The sequence below is a fragment of the Syngnathus typhle genome, linkage group LG17 (genome assembly GCF_033458585.1).
Source record: "Syngnathus typhle isolate RoL2023-S1 ecotype Sweden linkage group LG17, RoL_Styp_1.0, whole genome shotgun sequence".
Classification (NCBI taxonomy): domain Eukaryota; kingdom Metazoa; phylum Chordata; class Actinopteri; order Syngnathiformes; family Syngnathidae; genus Syngnathus; species Syngnathus typhle.
Window position 1 is genome coordinate 2,534,502 of NC_083754.1, and position 21,322 is coordinate 2,555,823.

At 40.3% G+C, this 21,322-nt stretch overlaps 2 protein-coding genes across 3 annotated transcripts; one reads left to right on the forward strand and one right to left on the reverse strand.

Moving 5' to 3' along the window:
- The first annotated feature begins 14,390 nt into the window (after positions 1-14,390).
- On the forward strand, positions 14,391-15,432 carry gadd45gip1 (growth arrest and DNA-damage-inducible, gamma interacting protein 1). Its single transcript, XM_061303717.1, has 2 exons — positions 14,391-14,829; positions 14,939-15,432. The coding sequence occupies exons 1-2, from the start codon at positions 14,429-14,431 to the stop codon at positions 15,228-15,230; spliced, it is 693 nt and encodes a 230-aa protein (XP_061159701.1). The 5' UTR covers positions 14,391-14,428; the 3' UTR covers positions 15,231-15,432.
- Positions 15,433-15,549: 117 nt separating this feature from the next.
- On the reverse strand, positions 15,550-20,911 carry zgc:158403 (tetratricopeptide repeat protein 39A). 2 transcript variants are annotated; one of them, XM_061303716.1, is made up of 18 exons: positions 20,604-20,910; positions 20,200-20,307; positions 19,623-19,754; positions 19,438-19,490; positions 19,195-19,262; positions 19,030-19,094; positions 18,756-18,855; positions 18,614-18,679; positions 18,446-18,554; positions 18,309-18,376; positions 18,109-18,168; positions 17,867-18,028; positions 17,694-17,785; positions 17,154-17,274; positions 16,978-17,089; positions 16,783-16,897; positions 16,489-16,605; positions 15,550-15,948 (listed from the first exon to the last, which is right to left on the reverse strand). In XM_061303716.1, exons 1-18 carry the CDS (start codon positions 20,636-20,638, stop codon positions 15,840-15,842), a joined length of 1,692 nt encoding a protein of 563 aa, XP_061159700.1. In that variant the 5' UTR covers positions 20,639-20,910; the 3' UTR covers positions 15,550-15,839. The 2 variants fall into 2 exon arrangements, with proteins under 2 accessions (XP_061159700.1, XP_061159699.1); XM_061303715.1 differs by having other exon boundaries at positions 18,309-18,554; positions 20,604-20,911.
- Positions 20,912-21,322: the final 411 nt, after the last annotated feature.

A 21,322-nucleotide genomic window follows, 5' to 3' on the forward strand; every position in this document is an offset into this window, starting at 1 on the left:
TCGCGCGTAATGGCAATGTGACGCGCAAACGTTAATGCGCGTGCACGCACCGAACGCTGCAAGGCCCATTTGTGTCGTCTTGGCTTGGGCTTTTTAACATCAACTTTTGAGACAAAAGATCCACTGGGCAACGGTCCATTTAAGAATGTTGACCTTGGCAGACCCACTCCAACCCGCCACAACCGCGTCTATTCTCTCATTTCGTTGTGAACGAATGGACGCATTTGACTTGCCTAGAGAGTAGCCATTATGGTTGGAGACCAGCGTGCACGCGGCTTCAGAAATCTATTAAAATGCACAAAAAACATCGATTGAACTCAAATGGAACTAAAATGGAACTGAAAGAAAGAAAGAAAGAAAGAAAGAAAGAAAGAAAGAAAGAAAGAAAGAAAGAAAGAAAGAAAGAAAGAAAGAAAGAAAGAAAGAAAGAAAGAAAGAAAGAAAGAAAGAAAGAAAGAAAGAAAGAAAGAAAGAAAGAAAGAAAGAAAGAACCAAGAGTCGTTTTACTATTTTGTTAACCTCATAATTGTCCATTCATTTTAACTTATCAATTAAAACAAATACACAATGTTTTTGCACACACACAAAAAAAATGTATTTCCTTTTTTTCTCAAAACATTCTAACATGATTCAGGTAATATTATGTCACTGCTTTGCTGTCGCCATCATCATCATCATCATCTTTATCAAGTTACAACATCCTAAATAAACAGGTGTAATCCTTACACCCCATCATGATGATTTCAGGAATGCCAATCACTTCACCAAAAAAAAAAAAAACGATGAATAATCATGACCTTTGGCATGAGGATAATGTAACTTCACTTTTGTGATTTATGTAGGCAAGCAAAACGTATCTTATCTATTCCGTCCAATGATGCAGTGATGGAAATTCAACCAAATGTACATATAAATTGTAGATCGGATTTTCAATTTAAAATGTCTTACAATTGATCATTTTGCCAATCTGAATTATACCCTACACTGATACCACTCATGTCATTGTGTTAAATTTGGGATCTTTTTGTATCTTGATGAGCACCTGACAAACAATGAAGCGCACCCTTGATACCCTTTCCCCAAAACTGAGAGTACTTTAAATGAAAAAAGTCTGATATGTTTGAGACCAAAGTTGAAAGACGAATGAGAAGCATCGAAAAAAAGCGGCAAAGAGATGATAACATGTAGACCATTGGGGTGAGGGGCAGCACATCTAAGTGGACCAAGACCCTTGTGGCTGTTCCTCTCTCTTTCATGGAGTGCCAAAAAAGGAGATTATACCAGCTCTGCTTTCTCCTATGGTGTTGGTAGGGTGGAGGATATTGGGAGGCTTCGTCGACTCATCCCTTCATTCCCCCCCCCCCCCCTCCACCCCCCACCCCACAGATGACATTCTCTGGTGGTCTAGGCTGCACTTAAAACCAGAGGAAATTCTATCGTTTCATTTTATAAGGTGGACAGACAGTCAAAAGAAAAAAAGGGCTACCAAAGTATCTCGAAAACAATATTCAATAAGTAAATCAAGAACAAGACTGGCAGAAAAGTCTACAATTGCTCCCGACTGTTTCATAGTAGGCCTGACGGGAAACGTTTGGTTGTAGCTGTAAATAACTTTGCAATAGAATTAATAACAACAACTTACTAGTACACCTAAATGCCACTAAAACAAACAGCAATCGGAATATCTACAATCACAATTACACACCGCTTCTCATTATCCTGCCCTAGACGAGACAGTCGCACCGTGAGTTAATCAGACCTATAAAAGACGTCTTTGCCAGTAGAAGATAAAACAGTTAGCTGGTAGTCCAGCTCTGCTGAGAGCACTACTCGTCTAGCGGGGCCTTGTGCTTGCCTGATAAGAGACGAACGAGTGTGTGGGATACCCTGAGAGATCCAAGCACACATGTATTGCACACTTACATAGCCTCCTCTCCATGTCAGTTCAACAAATCCTCCATGGAGCCAATCAGCTATCAGCAAAGCCCCAGGCTCAACCAATCATTCATCTGCATCAGGAGTTGTTAATTTCAGCACTTCGCCCTGCAGGTCTGTGTGTGTGTTTTTGGGATGGGCAAGTAAACCGTAGGACCCGGAGGAAAACCCACGCAGGCACGGGGAGAACATGCAAACTTCATATTATTGAAAAAGTTTCTCAGGAAGTTGAGTAAAATTGGGTCAGTGTAATTTTTAACCCAAATTTTAAGTCCCTCTTTTTTTTCCAAGGGTGGAGTCTTCTCTGTGGGACAATTTTCTATTTGGTCGTATACCCACAACAACATGAATATTCATGACTAATCCACTCTGTGGTTTCCACTCCCCCCCCCTCCCAAAAAAAAAGACACACACATGAACACTGGGCACTGCTGCAGTCGAAGGCAACACTTGGTAGTAACACATGGCGAGGCAGGTGTTGCAGGCCAAGCCAGACATCTGTGCGCTTGCAGCGCACCAAAAGAGGAGAATCAAGGGGAAATAAAAGCAAATGATCGGCGTTGTTGGAAACAAAGAAAGAGTCGGAAGAGCACAGGAGATAACCACACACGGGTGCCATTAAATAGGATGGTGGCGACCAACAGCGGTTTGGGTATACTGTGTCTGTGACGGCAAAGCAGACTGAAAGATGTTCTGAGGCGGTAGCGGGGGTCACCCGGGTGAAAGGAAGGGGACGAGCCAGACGGAAAGAAATGGCCACCGATGGGAGGGTCTGTCTGGGGGTGGAGAGAGATGGAAGAAACGGAGGGATGCGTCTGATCGTTAAATCTAAAAAAAAAAACGGAGAGAAACTGCCATGAAAATGAAAGGTTCGATATTTTTAATGACCTGATAACAGGTTCGGAACCAAAACTAACAAAAATATGAAATAAATATTCAACACAAGCACCGTAACCATTTACCGACGTTCCAAATGATTGAGTGAACCCACAATAATTTCAGATCTTAATAGCTAAAAGGACACTGATGTTTACTAAGATCCAGAATTTCTTGTGTAATGGATAATAAGATCCAACATAAGCATGACAAATGACAAGCTGATCTGATAAGATTTGTCAGAGATAAACTGTCTTCTCCTCAACATGTTAAATGGGATTCCATTCAATTGCTACCAAATGTGCAATTTGGATCAGATCTGGCAGAAACTTGTGTTGAATATTACACCTCCCCTGCAAACATGTACCAAATTACATTTGATAAAGATTTCTTTTTTTAAATCTATTACCAACCATGATAAATGGCAATTATAATGACATCATCAATCTGGGAATTGGCTTACTGGTGCTAAAACGAACCATTGTAGCCGATGTTGACATTCTGCAAATATACGAAATGATGGAAATAAGAGCCTTCCTCTAACTATGTCTAAAAGATAAATCCTAAAAAAAGTCTATAGAGTGGCTTGGGTGCACAACTTGCACAATGTGTATGTTACTGAGCATTGAGTGGCGCAGATGGAGCGCTGCTCTTTTTGCCAGGCTGCCCATACCCAGCCTATGCCCCTCTCTGTGCCCCCTAGCACCCTAAAACCCCTTCTCCCACATCCCTGCATGGGGCCCCGATTCTGGCTGCCATCCCTCCATGACTCCCCCCCCCTCCATCCCCAGCACATTCCCACCCATCCAAGCAAGAGGGTCTACTTCTGCCCTATATAACGGCGAGTGTTGCAGGCTGGCACCGAGAGGAACCCGAGGGTTTACAAACTGTGTCAGGCCTCGAGACACCTCTCTGATCAACGCTGCACGTTGCACAAATAATAAATAAAAAAGAGATAGGCATGATTGATGTTGTCACTGTAGAATCGGGGATCATTTACCTGAACGCCACACACGCAGGAGACAGCAATTAAGTATGCAGAGGTCAAAGGTGAAAATAACAAAAAGGCGGTTAGAACATGTTTAAAAGGAAAACTAAACATAGATTGATGTCTCGTGAGTGGATCACGGCCTTAATAAAACTTCCTCTGGTGGGTTTAAATTAAAATCTCACATCCTTTGGGATAAGACCTAGATATGTTTGATGTAGTCAATCATGTTAATGTCTCCATCCAAAGTGTCTTGTGACTAGATTTAAGCAGAAAGTTAATGAAGAAAGTATCCCAACTCATCAACATGTTAACAAATTAAATCACCATCAGTGAGCCATCATTTTGGACTCACAAAATTCAAAACTTTGTTTTTCCCAGTGGACTTCAATATGGTAAACACCAAGCGTGCATGAACATGAACCATTGCGACATATTTCCCAGCATAAAATGACAGAGGAAGGGAAGACAAACACACTGATTGGTCATTACAGAGTCAAGCAGAGACAGGAGGCATCCATCCTACCATGCACCATGACCTGGCAGAAAAGTCATAACACAGCTGCCACCTTTCCCACGCCATTCCACACTGCCACGCTGCCTCCCACGCCGGAATCCTCTTCTTGGGGCTGCTGATAAAAATATGAATATGTCAACAAAGTCAATAGGGGGAGAAAGTGGGGGTGTGTGTTAGTAGGATGCTGCTACAGCTTGAGTGGAAGAGTGTGTGTGTGTGTGAGTATATTCTGTATATATGTGTGTGTTTGGAGAAAGAGGGGACACAGAAATGCCAGAGTCCTGTCCAAGCAGCTGTGCTTCTCGCTTTGCTGGTCCAAATGCTCCTTCTGCCATGTGCACTCTGAAGCGGCAACCCTGAAGCAACATATTGAGGTTCCCTGCATGGATGTATGAAGCAACACATAATGGAAAATGAAATTTTAGATCATTTTTTTGCATGATTGTGTGAGTCCTCAGTTTGCCGTGTGCTGAACAAACGTCTCTTATGCATTTCAAAAAGTTTTGACATCCTGATGGTTATTTTTTTTTTATGCTGCAATAGATGTCAAATAAAATCCTATTTTAAGTCCATGAAACTCAGCCCTTAAGCCTTTCTCTTGTTTCTATGCATTAAAAAACAGAGGGGAATCTGTGGCTGATCAAATAATAAAAACAAACAAAAAAAAAGTCATTTTCTACAGTGGTTGTAAACACTTGGCGGAGGCACACATGGACTCCATTATTGTGGATTTGATTTAGTCAAGCTTGTTATAGAAAATAAAGAAGAAATGTCTGCGCTGAATGGCTTAGGCCCTTTTGTTTGTGTTGGTGTGCTCAATCCAATGGATGGTCACATTTGATCCAACGCGTTGTATCAATTTGATCACGTCGTCAGCGGTTCTTGCCAGCTAGCTTGTGCGTGCGTGCGTGCGCGCGGCTCACTTCACTCTTTAGCGCCTTCTCTCCTCTTGCCCATCACGATGCACAGCTGTATGTTTATGTATGACTTCATTAACAAACAGCTTGTGAAGAGAGGGCTATTATCATGCCGTGTATTCCCCGAGCGATGAGTACGTGTTGCGTTCGTCTACGTGTTATACATCCGCCGGAGTTGACAAGAGGTGATGAAATGCGTGACGAGCGGCAATTAAAAAGGACGCTTACGGCCCGATAGTCGGGCTCAATGTGGCGCTTTTGGCACGGGTTGGGATTTTTAAAAGCGCTAGATGACCTATTGTGCGACCCAGCCCATTTCTCCGCCTTTCCCTTCCGCACTTTGCTTCAGTCTGGAGCTTCCAGCCATGATTCAGTGCTGTTTTTAATCTTGCTAGGCCTCGGCGGGGTCGAAAAGCACCGGGATTGGCGCCGTGCCCAGATGACCCGCGGTAATATGGAAATGGATGGAAGCGACCCTACTCACTGCCCCCCCCCACCCCAATTCACACCGAGGCTTATACGTACATTAGCGAACATATATAGAGCGTCAAGTTTATTTGCAATCAGTAATTTCGTCTAAAAGTGTACCGTAATTTTCGGACTATAAGTCGCACCGGAGTATAAGTCGCACCAGCCATAAAATGCACAAAAAAGTGAAAAAAAACAACATATATATGTATATAAGTCGCCCCCCACCCAAACTATGAAAAAAAACCGCGATTTATAGTCAGAAAATTACGGTATTATTTTCATGCAGCAATTTTTTAAAAGGAACATATTGTAGATTTGTTGTTAGCCTTCTTGATTTGTTTTGACAGCTGACAAGATATACAGGAAGTGGAACAGCAATGTTTCAAACATACGCTGTCAAGTCGCGGCTCTTAGTCAGTCCGTCTCGTGTGAGCACATCTTAGTTACATTTCACATACAATGTGGGTTGGAATTCAGTTCATATTTATAAAAAAAAATGTGTTGTGCAGTGTTTGTGGTCATTAGTTATCAAGATCATCATGCAAAATGAATCAAAGTTGGTCAGAAAAATATTGATTTACTCCAAATATCTGTTCATCCGATATGCCAGTGAGTTAGATTTAATAACAATGAAATATTGTTCCACTAGATGGCAGAAGGTACACAATGAATCTGAGTATTTTTTTTTTAAATGTCAAATACATGCACTGGCGCTGTAAAAGTTGGGAACAAAATGTAAGCAGTCTATTATAAGTGCTGTGTCCCTCTACTTTAGTCCAAATCATTTAAATTCACCACATACGTATTTTTCCTATTAGAATTGAAAAGGTTTGCTTGTAATCAAATCCACAACAGCCTCGCAGTGTTCGATTAGGGGACGACATTCGAATTTCTAATCACGCAGCTCCATGTTTCCACTCCAGACTTCATTTATGCAGGCAAGTTCCAAAGTGCAAAGTTGACCATCTCTTCTGCTCTTCCTCACACACACACACAACCCGTCGTAATTTGTCTGCCCACTGGTTTCACTTATTAACTTTGAAAAGGTTTCTGGGCAACGTGGCTGGAGAAAGGGGGAAAATAAGGCACCATGGCATTTTTTTGGCACACAGTTCAGTCTGTCTTGCCCAGAATGAGGAGGTTACCATGGCATCAGTGGGCACCTCATAAAGCAGACCATTGTTGGCTCTCTTGCAAATGTGTGTGTGCGTGTGTGCCAGATAGAGTTGCATGGCAACAACTTCTGGGCATCACCAATAGCAAGAAGCCCAAATTTTGCACAAGGCATTCAGACATCAACACACGTTAGATTAGCCTGTTTGGATAACCTGTCGGCGTAAATGTTCTATATCGGGATCATGAGGAAACCATTCCCAAACACAAAAACAGACAGATGTTTGCAAATGAGGAATGACTTGGTGTGACTACACTGATTTTTCTTTCGGGTTCAAGAAATGACCGAGAGGCAACACGTGCAACAAACATGGTCACCACAATTAGGAAACGAGGGCAGAAAAATAACCTGGGGGAAGAAAATTAAATCCGTTTATTTTTGTTTTATTGAACTAGTCGAATCCATTAGCTGGGGAAAGGAGTCATGCATGTTTATTTGTAATTGTTTCAATTCCAAATACTGTAGGCCACTTTGGCTCGCATGCAAATTTGGGTACAATCTGTGCTTACTGTCATGGAATAAAGAGCAGGGGAGCAGGTTTGTTTTTTTAGGTGAACTGTGTGAGTGACAACACATTTTGTGTACAATCTAACTCACTTCAACTTTTGTGTTGGTGTTTTGGGCTTGAATGTGTGCAGTCTTGCTGAACGGATCCAAAAGGCCAGACATGTGGGTGCTCTGGTACACTCTGCTGGTACCTTTTGGAACACTCCAGGTTTTTTTTTGTTTTTTCTAAACACAATTTAATCTTGTCATGGGAGAACAAAACACTGCCTTAACAGATGGATAACTAATGAATGACCTCTGATGATTCATGAGAGCTTCATGAAATTAATTACACGGACATGGAGCCATTGTGGCTTTATGATTAGTCTACATGTAATGAATAATCAATCAATGATAATTAAAGCACAGTCATACGATACATTAATAATCTCAAGAAAAAAATAACTGGTACGCGGTTAGACAGAGAATCTACCTAGAGGGGTTCAAACAAAGCTAAAGTTGGGATCTATATAGGAGAACACGATATCAGAGAAAATATCATGCAAATGTTCATAAATAGGCAACAAAACCTAAATATTGTATTTTATTTGGTGGAAGAATTTTCTTAGTTTCTATTTGGCATTTTCAGGTTATTAGAGTGAACATTTTACATTTAGTCCCAGCAAATTAGCATCATATTTATTATTATTATTATTATTATTGAATAAATAATAAATGTGCTCACACCATTTTCTTGACTGCAGACTCAGGCCACTTTCAATTTGTATTTGATCATTTTCATTTTATGAGACACAGACCCGTTTTGGAAGGCTAAATTGAACTCGACATATTGAACAATAATAGATACAAACAACATGGCGCAAAATAACCTCACCATTGGCTGTCAACATGTAAGGACATGAAAGAAATCACTGTGACGTGATTATGGAATTACATGAGTCTGGGTCCTAGTAAAAAAACAAAGTTAGAGTCAAAGGCTGTTTGCTTACACATTTAAAATAGGTTGTTATATGTGCTACTCTTCAGAGGGGTGCATCCAATTATGTCTGAAAATCTCAACCACCACATAGCGACAAAAGGTTCAAACCTGAAAGTGTCTTATTTTGGCATCATATGCACTATAGGCTTTTTTGTCTTCTAAAGACATGTGGAAAATGGCTACAAACAGATTTGAAAGTAAAACAGGTGCCAGCTCCGCCATCTGCTTTGAGTTTTACTTCCCTCTCTGTCTGCTTCCAGCCAATCTGATCCCAATTCATCCTTCTTCTTATTTTCCACTTTCCACCAGTCAGACCAGTGTGACACTATCGTGCACTCTTTAAGTATCAATTAAAAAAAGTGTGAAAAACCAAAAAGAAATGACATTAACTGTAGGTATGACATCTTTATAGGACTTTCCGGATTAACTGTGATGGCAGATGGATTGATGAAGAGGCCAAAAAAAGTACAAGTCCAAGGGGGAATGGGGTCAAGGAGTTCCAGAGCGAGACTTTGAAGAGGCTGCCAACAAGATCGGCTCAGGCCTCATCAACTCTTCCTGCTCTTTATAGCCGTATGAGCCTAGTTTTCCACAGTAACCCAACTTGAATCAATATATTTCAAAACATCGGCGTACAGTATCGTTTTTTTACAACTACCCAATGACCTAGATTGCAAACTTCTATGTCACTTGATTTCTTTTTTTTAATTAATCATTTTCAATGTGGTGGGAAAAAAATATATATATAATATTATAGTGTCATGAGAAAATTGCAAATATTGAACATTTTATATATATTAAAAAAAAAAAAAGTTTCTTTTAAGTGTCTTACGTCACTAGTTTTGAATATAATGAGAATTTTTTTTTGACAGTTTCATGGAGAATACAAATAGTTTTTTTTATCCTTGAGATGTATTATTTCTGATTTTTGTTGGACCGTAAGGAAATTTTCAAACGTGAAGAAAGCCATCCTTCCACCGGAAATGCAAGTGCTGTATTTGCCAAGGTCAATTCACTTGTGCATTTAATAATTCTATGTTGCCTCTTAATATTTCAATTTTATAAGACATGTAGTATTTTTTGTCTTTGTTTTCCATTTCAAATATCAGTGGACAGAAATGAAACATTATGACAAAATGATTAAAACAGGCTGGTTTTTTTTTGTCTTTGATGTGACCGCAAAGCACATATATTAAGGTACGTACTAAAATGCTTCACAATTTTTACTGTATTTCACAATGAAATATAGAGTAGCTGTATACCGGACATATATGGCCCCGGCTAACATGATTTGTCAGTGTCTCAAATTTTCATACGTAACTGAGCGCAACGATAACAAAGAACATAGAAATAAATTTCAAATCCTGGAACGGCTGCAGTAAAAACACACACATTTAAAAGCAAAATAAATTTGGAATTACTGAACTTAAAAGGGAAAACATACTGTTGGCTGATCTCTCTGCATCCTCCTCATAAAGTAGCGGCCGGGCCTCATTTTAAGAATGACGCCGGAACCGAAGCCGGGTTGCTGGTCTTAAAACCCCGATTAAACCCGGTGCTGCTGGGCCGAGCCCGGCTTCTATTGAGCCCATTAGGACAAAGATATATCTGAACGAAAGGAAAAGTAAACAAGTTAGCGAGCGTTGGGGGTCCTGTCTATGGCTTGGAACTTGTTTTTAGTCTGAAAAGAAGAGGCGGTAAAGGTTCTAAAGAGTTGTTTAGACTGGAGTTTCAGACTCTTATAGCATGCAGGTGCTCTTTTCACTGAATGGTCTGCTCCGCCAGACACTTCTTGGCCCGTGCTGAATGCTCTCAGCGTGTTTGTTTGCCGTCTTTTTTTTTTTTTTTGTATACACTGTCTGTTACCTATTCCCCTTTTCCAAACACTTTAGATTAGTGTCTATCATTTTTTTTCTTTCATGCTGATGTGGCATTTAAAATCTTTTCTTCTGTTTTGGCCGACAATCTTTTAGTGTGCGTGCACATCCATCAGCGTGTCAAACGGTTGTGCCAGTGTGGTCAACGCACTCAGCTGTTGTTTCCGATACACAACTAGCATCCTTAATAATTCACCCCCCAAGCAGATGGTGGTGAGATTCGTATATACGAATGAGTTTTTGTGCTTAAGAGTGTTCACTTGATTGGAGAGGCAGCTGGAGCAAAGCCACATCCAGCTTCGTGCGACGGACAAAAAAAAGAACATCGGATCTAAGACGTGCTAGTGTGAAAGATCAGAATGTTGCAAAGGTTTGTGAAGGAAAGAAAATAACACTGAATCGGCGTATAATCCTTCAGATGGATGGCCATTGAACATATTGTTGTCATTTTGTCACAGTAATCCAAATCAGCACCGTATGCGATAAACAGCTAGCAAACCACGCGGCTTTTTCTTATTTCAGTCACAAAATTGAACAAGGTATTCATTTGATATTGAGGTTTTTTTCCTTCAGTCAACCCTATAAATAATCACAAATTGAGACAATCATCTAGACCTCTTCAACGTTTCATATTCGGAATTGATTTAAAATACATATTGTACTCAGAAAACATACATGATCTCCAATCAAAGAAGCATTTTGTCTGCCATCAGGTGCTGAGTCACAGCATGTTTACATCACACAGATAAAGATATCACACAACCCTCTGTTAGGAGACTTTATGTTGGGGGGCAATGTCGAGGAGTACAACGGGGGAAATTAAGAAGTAGGGGGTGCATGTGGCACCAGGCTGGCGCCGACATCCTTCCGTTGCTCCCTTCGCCATCTGTCATGTGCGTGAACATCTGCACACCCAAGGTGCCCTTGTCACCCAATGTTAGAGCAGTATGTTTGCTTTTTCTATTAAGGAAACCTGGAGTGATTCACCACAACAAAACCGATTAGACGGATGGTGTCGTGGTGAAGCAGTTGGATTGCAAAGCTCTATGAGATACATAGTTGCGTCCTCAGGCTACATTGTCATCATTGTCATCCCATTAAAAAAAATAATGAGAGTGGGCCTAGAGTTTTGCTTCTGTATGACCATAGGGAACCCCTTTTAGGCAAATGTGGAGTTATGGAGGGATTTCATGTGCCAACAAAATAATCGGTGCTGTTTGTGGTTTAGCTAGCTTGATTTCGTCATTTTGGTTCCGACTGGTCTACAGTGCTTATTTCCGCTGAGTCTGAACTCCATATTTTCTGCTATTTTCTCTTTCTGTAGGTGCAATGAATACCCAATATTTTTGTTATATGTTTAGTCGGACTGATTTGGTAGCAAGTGGAGTTTATGCAGATTATGCATTTGAGGCAGGATGCCCAGGAAGATGAAGAGAAGGAAAGGATTTCCAATGACCAGGTAGAGATGATAATTACCTCCATTCATCTTCACCGGACCCCGGCATTGTTTTCTGATGGTGCATGTGAGGACAGGCCCACTTTGATGAATTTCTCCTTGAATTAGCGGTCACCAGTGGATCTCGAGCCTCTGTCACTCTCCATGCTCTCATTCATCATCTCATTAGTTCCTTGCGCTGGGCTCCATGGGTCCGTCGACTTCCCAGGGAGGAAGGAGACAATATTAGCGCCATCATAAACATTATCTGGATGCCATAATAATCATCACTGGTTACTAGTCAGTCTAATTCGGCAAATATCTATTTTTTTAATTACAATCTGTTTAATTCCCAACTGATCATTTATTGGCTAAAATGTCACTGGCGGAGTTGTTTAACTCTAAAATGCCATTATAGTGTCGAAACCATTAGCTTAATGCGTGTGTATACTTATGATAATATTTCCACTTATGATGTTTACAAATAAAATGTCGTGATGCAAATGATTGTGTTGAAAGTGTTTCAGCTGTTATCCGAAGCCTTTGGGAACTCCTAATGTCCCACTTTAAAAGCTCTCACGTACAACCATGTCCTCAAATTCCACCTCACATTTTCGTCATTTGGCATAGTGGTTAAAATGTTTCCGAAAGCAAAATACGGGCGATCTTTTGCCAAAGTATCAGGAAGCACATCCATTAGTATAGTGTTCGGAACAATACCACCCAAAATGTATCCTCCCTGGCCTCAGCTTTGAATTGGGCCCGAGTCCAAGTTTAACATGAGTTGGCATCACTTTGGGCAAGCTGCGTGAATGAACACAGCTGAACCTTACGGGGCGGTAAAAAAATCAGCACAGTGAATCTGAGCGATTTGTTGTGATAATCTTTTTTTTCCTGTCGACCGCAAATGGAGCTTCTATTTTTACATGTTTGAAGACAAGCTTACATTGTCTGTGGGTAATTAAAGGGATGTACCTGCTGCCAAGGACAAGGTTTATTTGGAATATAGATTTCTGAGAGATGAGAAAAGTGTAATCCATCACAAACGCTGCGTGGAGCACAGGCTTCTGTCATTACCAGGAAATTGTGCTATTTTAGGGCTCAGCTCTCTTTTACTTGGAGTTTGTCCTCGTCCCTTTTTTGGGGGTGTCAAAAATCATGTAGTCCCTGCCAAATTGCGAGTAAAACATCGTCATTGATTCAGGCCAAGAAGAGAGTTAAAAATTAGACTCCATTTATTATCATTTCTTCTTCGCATCAGCAAATTGTAATGCTGGCTTGGCAAAATACTTCACGGACTTGGCTTGAACTTCTGCGGGTGTATATGCAGGGTGGGCGGGCAATTGGTGTCCAATAAAAAACAAAATTGGAAAAAGCTGGGATGGTACTAAAAATGTATCATAAAAATAGTATTAAATGTACTTTACCCTCCTTAAGCCATTTGGAACTTTCATTCCAAGAAAGTTCAGCAGAATTGTAGGGGGAAAAATGATACAAAAAACTTAGAATGAACTGTTCAATATTACATGTAATTAATAATTGGAAGAGCGCATTTTATTTTTGTTCCCCTTTTATGAGTATTATTGGGCATTTGTTCCAAAAATAAATATCAGGATCATTACCTGACTTCTTTAGATTGACTGATCATTTGAATCTGATGAGTTGATCCTTTGAATCAGGTGTATTAGAGGAAGGACAGCAGCCCTCGAGGACCTGAGCTGGACTTCCCTGCTTGGACCTGCAAACCTAATTAGGGGCAAATAGTACAAAAACTAGATGGCTGGATTATTTAGTTGTGTAGAACTTCCCAAAATGTGTTAACACAGCGTACAACACTCCTACTCATGAACCCAGAAATAGATTTGTCATGTTGCCACTATCTTCTCCTGTCTAACTGCTAAGGAGCCTTTTTGCCTATGACTGACACTGATATGATCCCTTAAGCCCCATGCTTGGCACCAGATCGCTCCTAAAACAAATTAAGCCTGTGTCATGCCCACACCCACCTCCAGTCCCCCGCCCCACCAAGACCCTGGGAACCTTAAATCTTTAATGGTGGTTTTTAAAAAATATTTTGTTTGCTCCCAGGACACAAAAGTGATGACAGCTTTGCTGCTATGAGCAGATCAAAGTTTCTGAGTATTAGCTTGTCAAGACGAAAGTGGAGCAGAGAGGGAAAACAAAGATCTTGGATTGGACTTCCCACCACGTCATGTGACCGACCACTTAACTGCAGAACACTTGACCTCTACATATCACACTGTCCTTTAAACCCTTCTGATTTACTTTATCATTTATTTCATGTCCAGCCACAAGGATGCAATGTTGAGAGCTTCCTCTCCATGATTTATGCTTTTAAACCTCAGGGACGAAGCATAAATGTTCTTTTCCAGCAGGGATTGTTCTGCAGAAAATTAGTAATGAATATTCACAGAGTAATCATCCAGTATCACTACTGCCACTTATTAATAGTGAAACATCCTTTGAAATTAATTGTACAGTATTTTATGTATATGTATTAAATGTATTCAAATGTATTGCCAGGGAAAAAGACTAATTGTTACCCGACTGAATTTTTTTTCATTTTGAGATAAATGTATTATTTTGTAAGAATTTATGACATCAATTTATGACATGAAATATGACATACATTTTATGTCATATTTCATGTGCCGCAATGAAAACTATCCGCGGAGGTAAACAGGCATTCTCAAAGACACCTATCAGAGGTCCTTCGTAAAGTGAAAGGAAAATGGCCGCGTCCGTGATCTGCAGGAGGACGCTGGTGGTCCGTAACACATTAAAGAGGCTTTCAGCACCCAAAAATGGAAATTCTGCGAGCTACCCAAGCGGGATTCTACTACAGACGGCATCGTATAACCCCAAACGTCTGAATCTGAATCTTCGCGATCCCTATATTCCCGACAAGAGCAGCGAGAAGACGCCGGAATGGCAGAAGACGAGCAAATACGATGGGAAGTTGTACGGTCGCTATGGCTCGGCGTCCGGGGTCGACCCTGCGTCGCTGTGGCCCAGCCACGCAAAGTTGGACAAGATTATCGCGGAGGAAAATGAGTGGCATCCTCCGTTAGAGGTTATGTTGAAGAATATCGCAGCTAAGCAAAAGGAAGAGGATGATAAACGCATGGCAAAGTGAGTCATGCTAACCTAGCTATGTCATTGCGCCTATTATCGGACAGCCATGTTATTGCTCTCTTCTTGTTGACATTTGTCACAATGATCGTTTCTATTCAAATCACAGGGAGAAGCTGGTTGCAGAAAACATGGCCAAAATGCCCAAGATGATCGCCGACTGGCGCAGAGAGAAGCGTGAAGCTAAACAGAAGCTAAAAGAGGAGACGGCACGGCGTGCCAAGTTGCTGGCTGAGGTCAGGGAGCGTTTGGGCCACGCAGTGGACCCCCGCAGCAACAAATTCCTGGAAATGGTTGCCGAAATTGAGAAAGAGGAGAAGAAAAAGACGAAACTGATGAAACGCAGACTGAGAGAGGAGCAGGCTGGAGTCCCTGTCGCTCCTCCTGTTGCCTCCTCGTAAACTTGGACTCAGTCGTCAAAAAATGTAATAAACTAATACATTTTTGGGTTGCATCATTGATGTGCCCATTTTGTTTTCTGATGCCGACTGGAATTACAGGAGTTCACTTTTCTGAATTAAGAAGTTCCTTTCCAAAATTGGGTCCCCTTGTTTGTCATTGTAATAAATATTGTAATATAAGAAACATGAAGAATCTTGCAAAGTGGCCCCCTTTCTTGAATGCCTAAATATATTCAGATACAGTGGATTGGGAATTGAATTTACCCTCAAGCAACCCAACCTGTCCTGCTAATCCATCAGAATGCATTTCCTATCAAAGTCATTTCGAGTGGTTTTAATCAACGGTTGAGGCAGGTTATGTAAACATGGTCCATACAATGAAATGTCTTCATTAACAACTTTGTATTCTTATATCAATTCTATTCAAAACTATATTACTGTTTGACGCCAATTGCCTTCATCAAATGTCAAAAGGACAAACCCAAATATAAACCCAGCAATTACTTGATGGAAAATTGGCACAAGTAGAAAACTGGGCATCGGCTAAAAGCGCAGACATGACAATGACAGCATTTGAAGAGTGTCTCCCAAGATAAAATTTCGACCTCCCTATGGATGAGTTCGGTCCGCATCGACAGAGCCAGCTTTCAGTTTGGCCATGGCAGCATGGATCCTGAACTGCGTGCGAGATTCCATAGAGTATTCTTTGTAGTTGTTTCTAGAAATCAAAAGAAGGACTGTTGAGCGCAAGGAAATAGTTTTAATTACTTTATTTCAGTCTCAGAGGGACATGGGGGCATGTCATTTATGGCTGATTATAAATTGGAATAATCAAAAATTCAATGGCTACTTTTGAATCCTGCTACAACACCCTTTTGACTCGTTTTTTTTTTCCAAGGTGTCCAAAACCAGCAGAGGTCCGAGGTGCTTTAGCAGTAATGCCAATTTATGTTCCTCATACAAAATATAACATTAATATGACGCAATTGCAACAACTTTGTTTCATACAGGTAAAAATGATACAGGCAGAGAGTGCCCTCTACTGTCTGCTAATGGAACTACAAAAACCAAAGTTGCAAACAACCCCGATATACTGTACTAGATACCAAATATATATTTGGACCAATTTAAATATTTTGCATAAGGCATTTGTGGTACTTGTACACATACCACACATTTAAGGAACCAGTGTGGTCTACTTCTGTATTGGTTACTACTGTTCATCAACCACTAATTTAATTCAACAAAACTAACATACTTGGCCTTGTGGAGAAGTTTGATGGCCTCGTCTCTTCGGCCTTGTTCGATGTAGAGGAGACTGAGCTCCACCATGGAGTTGGGAATGAGGTAGTGGTCAAACCTAAGCTTCTTCTCACTGCAAAATATAAAGGCTTTTTATTTTTTTTTCTCACATTGATTCAAGTCAACCGTCCTTGTACACTTCACTTTGTCATTCTGTTCCCAGCAGAAATTAAAATAGCCTCCTGGTTGTGGCTGTCTGGTTTCGTGAGTTAATTACCTGCATTTTAAAAGGAATGTTACATGCACTCACCTGGAACAAACTTTATGAAAGTATTCCTCGGCACCCTGGAGGAGCCCCTGGTTTTTCAGACACATTCCCTTCAGCAGGTGGATTACACAACGGTCATCTAGTGAATACTCATTCTCTGTGGAGGTGTGAGGAGATAAAAACAGTGTTGATGTTACATTTTGTGTTACATTTCAATCAGAGAGGACATGTGAGGACCTGGAGACTCCAACAAGGTGCGCTCAGCCTCCACTAGCGTCTGGATCATGCCTTCAGTCAGCTCTGGTCGTTTTTTGATCATACTAAAACCATTCCACATGTACATCATCTCCTGGAATCAAACAGTGGAGACATGTAACGGGCGTTAGTTCCAGAATGTGTTTTTGAAGTCTTACCAGCACTGGCACTGCTAGCCTGACTGGACAGTTGGCTTTGTAGCGACGAGCTTTGTGGATAGCAAATTTCTCTGTGGGAGGAGACTTCCCCGCTATCTTCTGCTTGAAGCCAGGCACTTGTCTAAATAGATGAGGGAGTCACAAACAGAGTTGGCCCAAGGACCTGCTTACTGTAGACCGAAACTAAGAAATAATCACTTGAAATCTATACAAAATAGAGTAGTATGGAAAAAAAGGTAAAATTTTGGATTAAGGTAGTATTGTATTTTTGCACATTGCTTTTGAATATTTTTTAAAAATTATTTTTATAGATAATATTTTTTAAGGTAAAATTTTGGATTAAGGTAGTATGTTTTTGTACATTGCTTTTAAATATTTTTTTATATTTTATTTATAGATATATTTTTTTTGACGTAAAATTTTTGATTAAGGTAGCATCATTTTTGCACATTTCTGTTGAATTTTTTATTTTTTTTTAAACCAATGAATAATAAACTATAGAATGTATAATATACTGGTTTGGCTTTTGGAATCACTAACCTAAAGAGATCCACCTCATTCTCTCCGAAGGGGCGTTCCTCTTCCTTTGGCAGCATGCTAAGGCAAGCAGCTTTCATGTAGATATACATGGCCTAGGAGAAACAAAAATGGAATCTATTGGAAGTATCTATCTATCTATCTATCTATAAGCATTCAAACTTTGCAGTGCGTACCTTTGACCAGCGGCTTTCCTTGCTCAGTAGGTCCGCGTAAAAATAAGCCATTTTCCATGCTCGCTTATAAGTGAAGCACCACATGAGCTCCCAGTAGCACATGTGGTGGAATTGCTTCCATGCTTGCTGGGCCTTGCAGCCATCTTCAAATAAGGCCACCGCCTGGTGGAAATCAATAACAATGCACTTTGCCACTCAGGAAATGAAGAAAAACAGGAAATGAAGATTTTTGTGAGAAACACCTCATCGATATTTCCTTTCATCTCCTCTACCCTGCCAGCAAAGAAGAGGAATATTGCTCCCTGTGCAGAAAAAAAAAAAAAAAAGATTTACTAAGCCGTTTAACAGCACGTTAATTCTCGTATAAAAGTGTTTTCATGGAAGTCCAATAAATTTGCCGATTAACGTGTTTGATTCTTTTGGGATTCTGTAATCCACTCACCCGGGGGTAGCGAACCCGGAATATTTTCAGCAATCTTTCAGCTTCCACCACATGTCCCTCACCTGTTCCTGAAAAACACAGCGAGCAGGACGTATGAAACATCTTACCGATCGGTGTGTATGGGGGCGGAGCCATACCTAGTATGAATGTGAGAAAGGTGTAGTAACAAAGCAGTAGCAGAACACACAGCATGGAGCGCAAATTCATGGCCGTCGCGCCGTCATCAAGCAGAGACAAACCGTAATCCTAAACAGGGATGAGATCATTACGCAATACATTCATCCATATGCAAATGAGAGCTGTACCTTATCTCCCGAGAAGCCGGCAAATTCTAATACTTTTAGTATCCGGGGTGGAAATAAAGAGAGTGTCTAAGGGGAAAAAAAATAAATATAATAATAAGTAAGTTGTAAAATACATGCACAAGGTCTAAGTATGACATCATACCAAATTAAAGGCTCCTACTCCAAATGAAATGCCACCCTCTAAGTGATTATGGCCAGATCCTTTCAAACAGGTTTGAGATTTCACGTAGGAATGCAAGTCTCTGAAAGACAAAAGTGAAACAGATCAGGAAAAGGCCTTTATTATTTTATTTATCCATTGAATTGAAATGATTTCATTTATTGTCTTATGTTCAAAATAAGCATTAAATTGAATTCGATGCGGAGGTCATAGTTCACAGTTGCATTGTACATATTGTGACGTCACTGCTACTTACTTGTAAATTAGGTAACTGTTTCGTACTTTGATCCCACCTTTGATAAAACTCACCATATTCTCATCCTGCACAGAAACATTTGATGCTGTCATTTTGAGGAACTTTTGTGTGTCGGGCTAACAAGGACAAACGTAGACATAATTGCAGTGTATGATTTTACGTTACCTGTAGGAAGGTGAGAGCAGCTCTTTGGAGTTGGCATTCCGCAAAACACACTTCAGCATGGAGCTGTTCTGCACATGCGTGGAAGAATATTACATTCAGTAAGACAATAATGAAATAAAAAATAAAATAAACATTCTAAATAATCTAATTGGGCACCTTTCAAAATTTTAAGGTCAGGAGTTGGAAATCGGTTATAAATAATTGTTTAATTAGATCAATTTTAATAAATAAAATAAGAATTACCTTCAGTGAGCTCCCCTGTCAACTTGCCTAAATTGGGAGATTTACGGCGAAACCTGAAACAATGTTACCATATCAATTATAAGTATTGCACATAGCAGTATGAGCAGTGACATGCCTGGGATCATAATAAACACACTAGCGCAATTCATAACGGTCCTCAAATATGCATTATTTTAAAAACAAACCTTTGACAGAGATCCTGAGCACTCTTCATGGTTGCTCCAGCATTGCAAATGTCTTCATGTTGGAAAGTCATCATGGCCTGCATTTCCAGGATTGTGGCATAGATGAGAGCATGGTACATACTCTCACCCACTCTGCGGACGAAAGATGACATCAACAATTTAAGAGTTGATATTTCTCACCGTTTTCTTGATTACCATTGAAAGTTCTTTCGTTAATAGCTATGGCATTGGCAAAAGTAGTGCTTTGACGCATTCCGTGTTTCCTTTTTCGAATGGGTTGGTCAAAGTTAGTGAAACCTTATTTTAAGCTTTTTTTTTTTTTTTTTTTTTTTTTTGAGTAGTTTTCTTTGAAAGTGTCACACTACCGCTACTATCCGACAGCCTGATATTTATTTAACAGGGCTGCCGATCTTTTGGTTGTTGAAACAGTGACACTTGGGGCGTCAGCTTCAGTACACACATAATATCCTGGAGAATAGAACTTCAACTAAACAGTCATTTAAAAATAAGCACATTGCTTCAAACTTCTCATCCTAACACAATTGTTTTCCCGACACAAATGTCTTTTTTGTATTACTTGGATTGCAGCCTCTCCAGACTTTCATTGAAGTGATTGTTTAGGAAGAGATCCAGAGCCTCCATACACTCTTCCAGGCTTTCTTCTAGGGTCATCTGGGATGAGTTGCTAAAATACACAAAACATTTTTTTTAATCTTGATTGGTACTGAACCATAACACAACAAATATCATTGAGTGGCCTTTTGAAATTGGAGTATCACCAGGAAACATATTAAGAAAGATTGAGCGTTGCCAGATAAACAGGAAACAACTTTTGTGGTTGTTTAAACAATGACTTTTTTTTTTAACTTCCTTCGCTGGTAGCACAAGTTTAAAAGTGTTACAAGCAAAACCACTACTCTACAAAAGTCAGGAAAATTGCACTCACGTAGTTATTAACTTTTTATTTTGGGTTGTACTCACTTCTGTGCAGGATGGTCGTCTTTTCCATTGGACATGTTCTCTCAGCTGCTCCACCTGCGCAGTTCTCACACGCCAGAACCGAACCAAGGCGCATTGAGCACTTTCTGTGCAAATTCAAACCAAGCTCTTGCAAGGGTCCAATTGCAATTCAAGTGTTGGATTATATCCTCAGTTTCCTGTTTAATGTGTTTGAGCTCGAGTCGGGATTTAAAGTATTTAGTTTCAGCAGTGTATGGGAACGTGAAAAGAGTTGCGCGCTTAACTCCTCCTCTGCTTCCATTGACACGCACACCTTGAGGAAAGCAGTGACGCGTAGGATCAGCCAAAAACAGTCTGACGTGTTCACTGACGTCACCGGTCCAGCATGGTCCGGTCCAACCGGCTGGCGGCACGGACACGACGTTGGTTGAGGCGGTGATATTAAAGTGCAATAATTAGCATATTGTATTTATTTATTAATCTATTTTGTATTGCCAAACCTGACTGAATGCAAACTTCATTTTCCTCTATGTATTCAAATATCAATTTTAATATGTCAAATATATCTATGTAAATACTGTTATTGAATTTCTCCTTGGGGGGCATTACTAATTATTAGGAGAAGTAGAACAAGTTTTAATTCCTGTCATTTTTATCATTGTGACTGACTTGAGAGACGCACTAAACACAACTAGTTGCGCCTCTATATGTGCCCAGCAGGGGGCAGTCCAAAACACTTA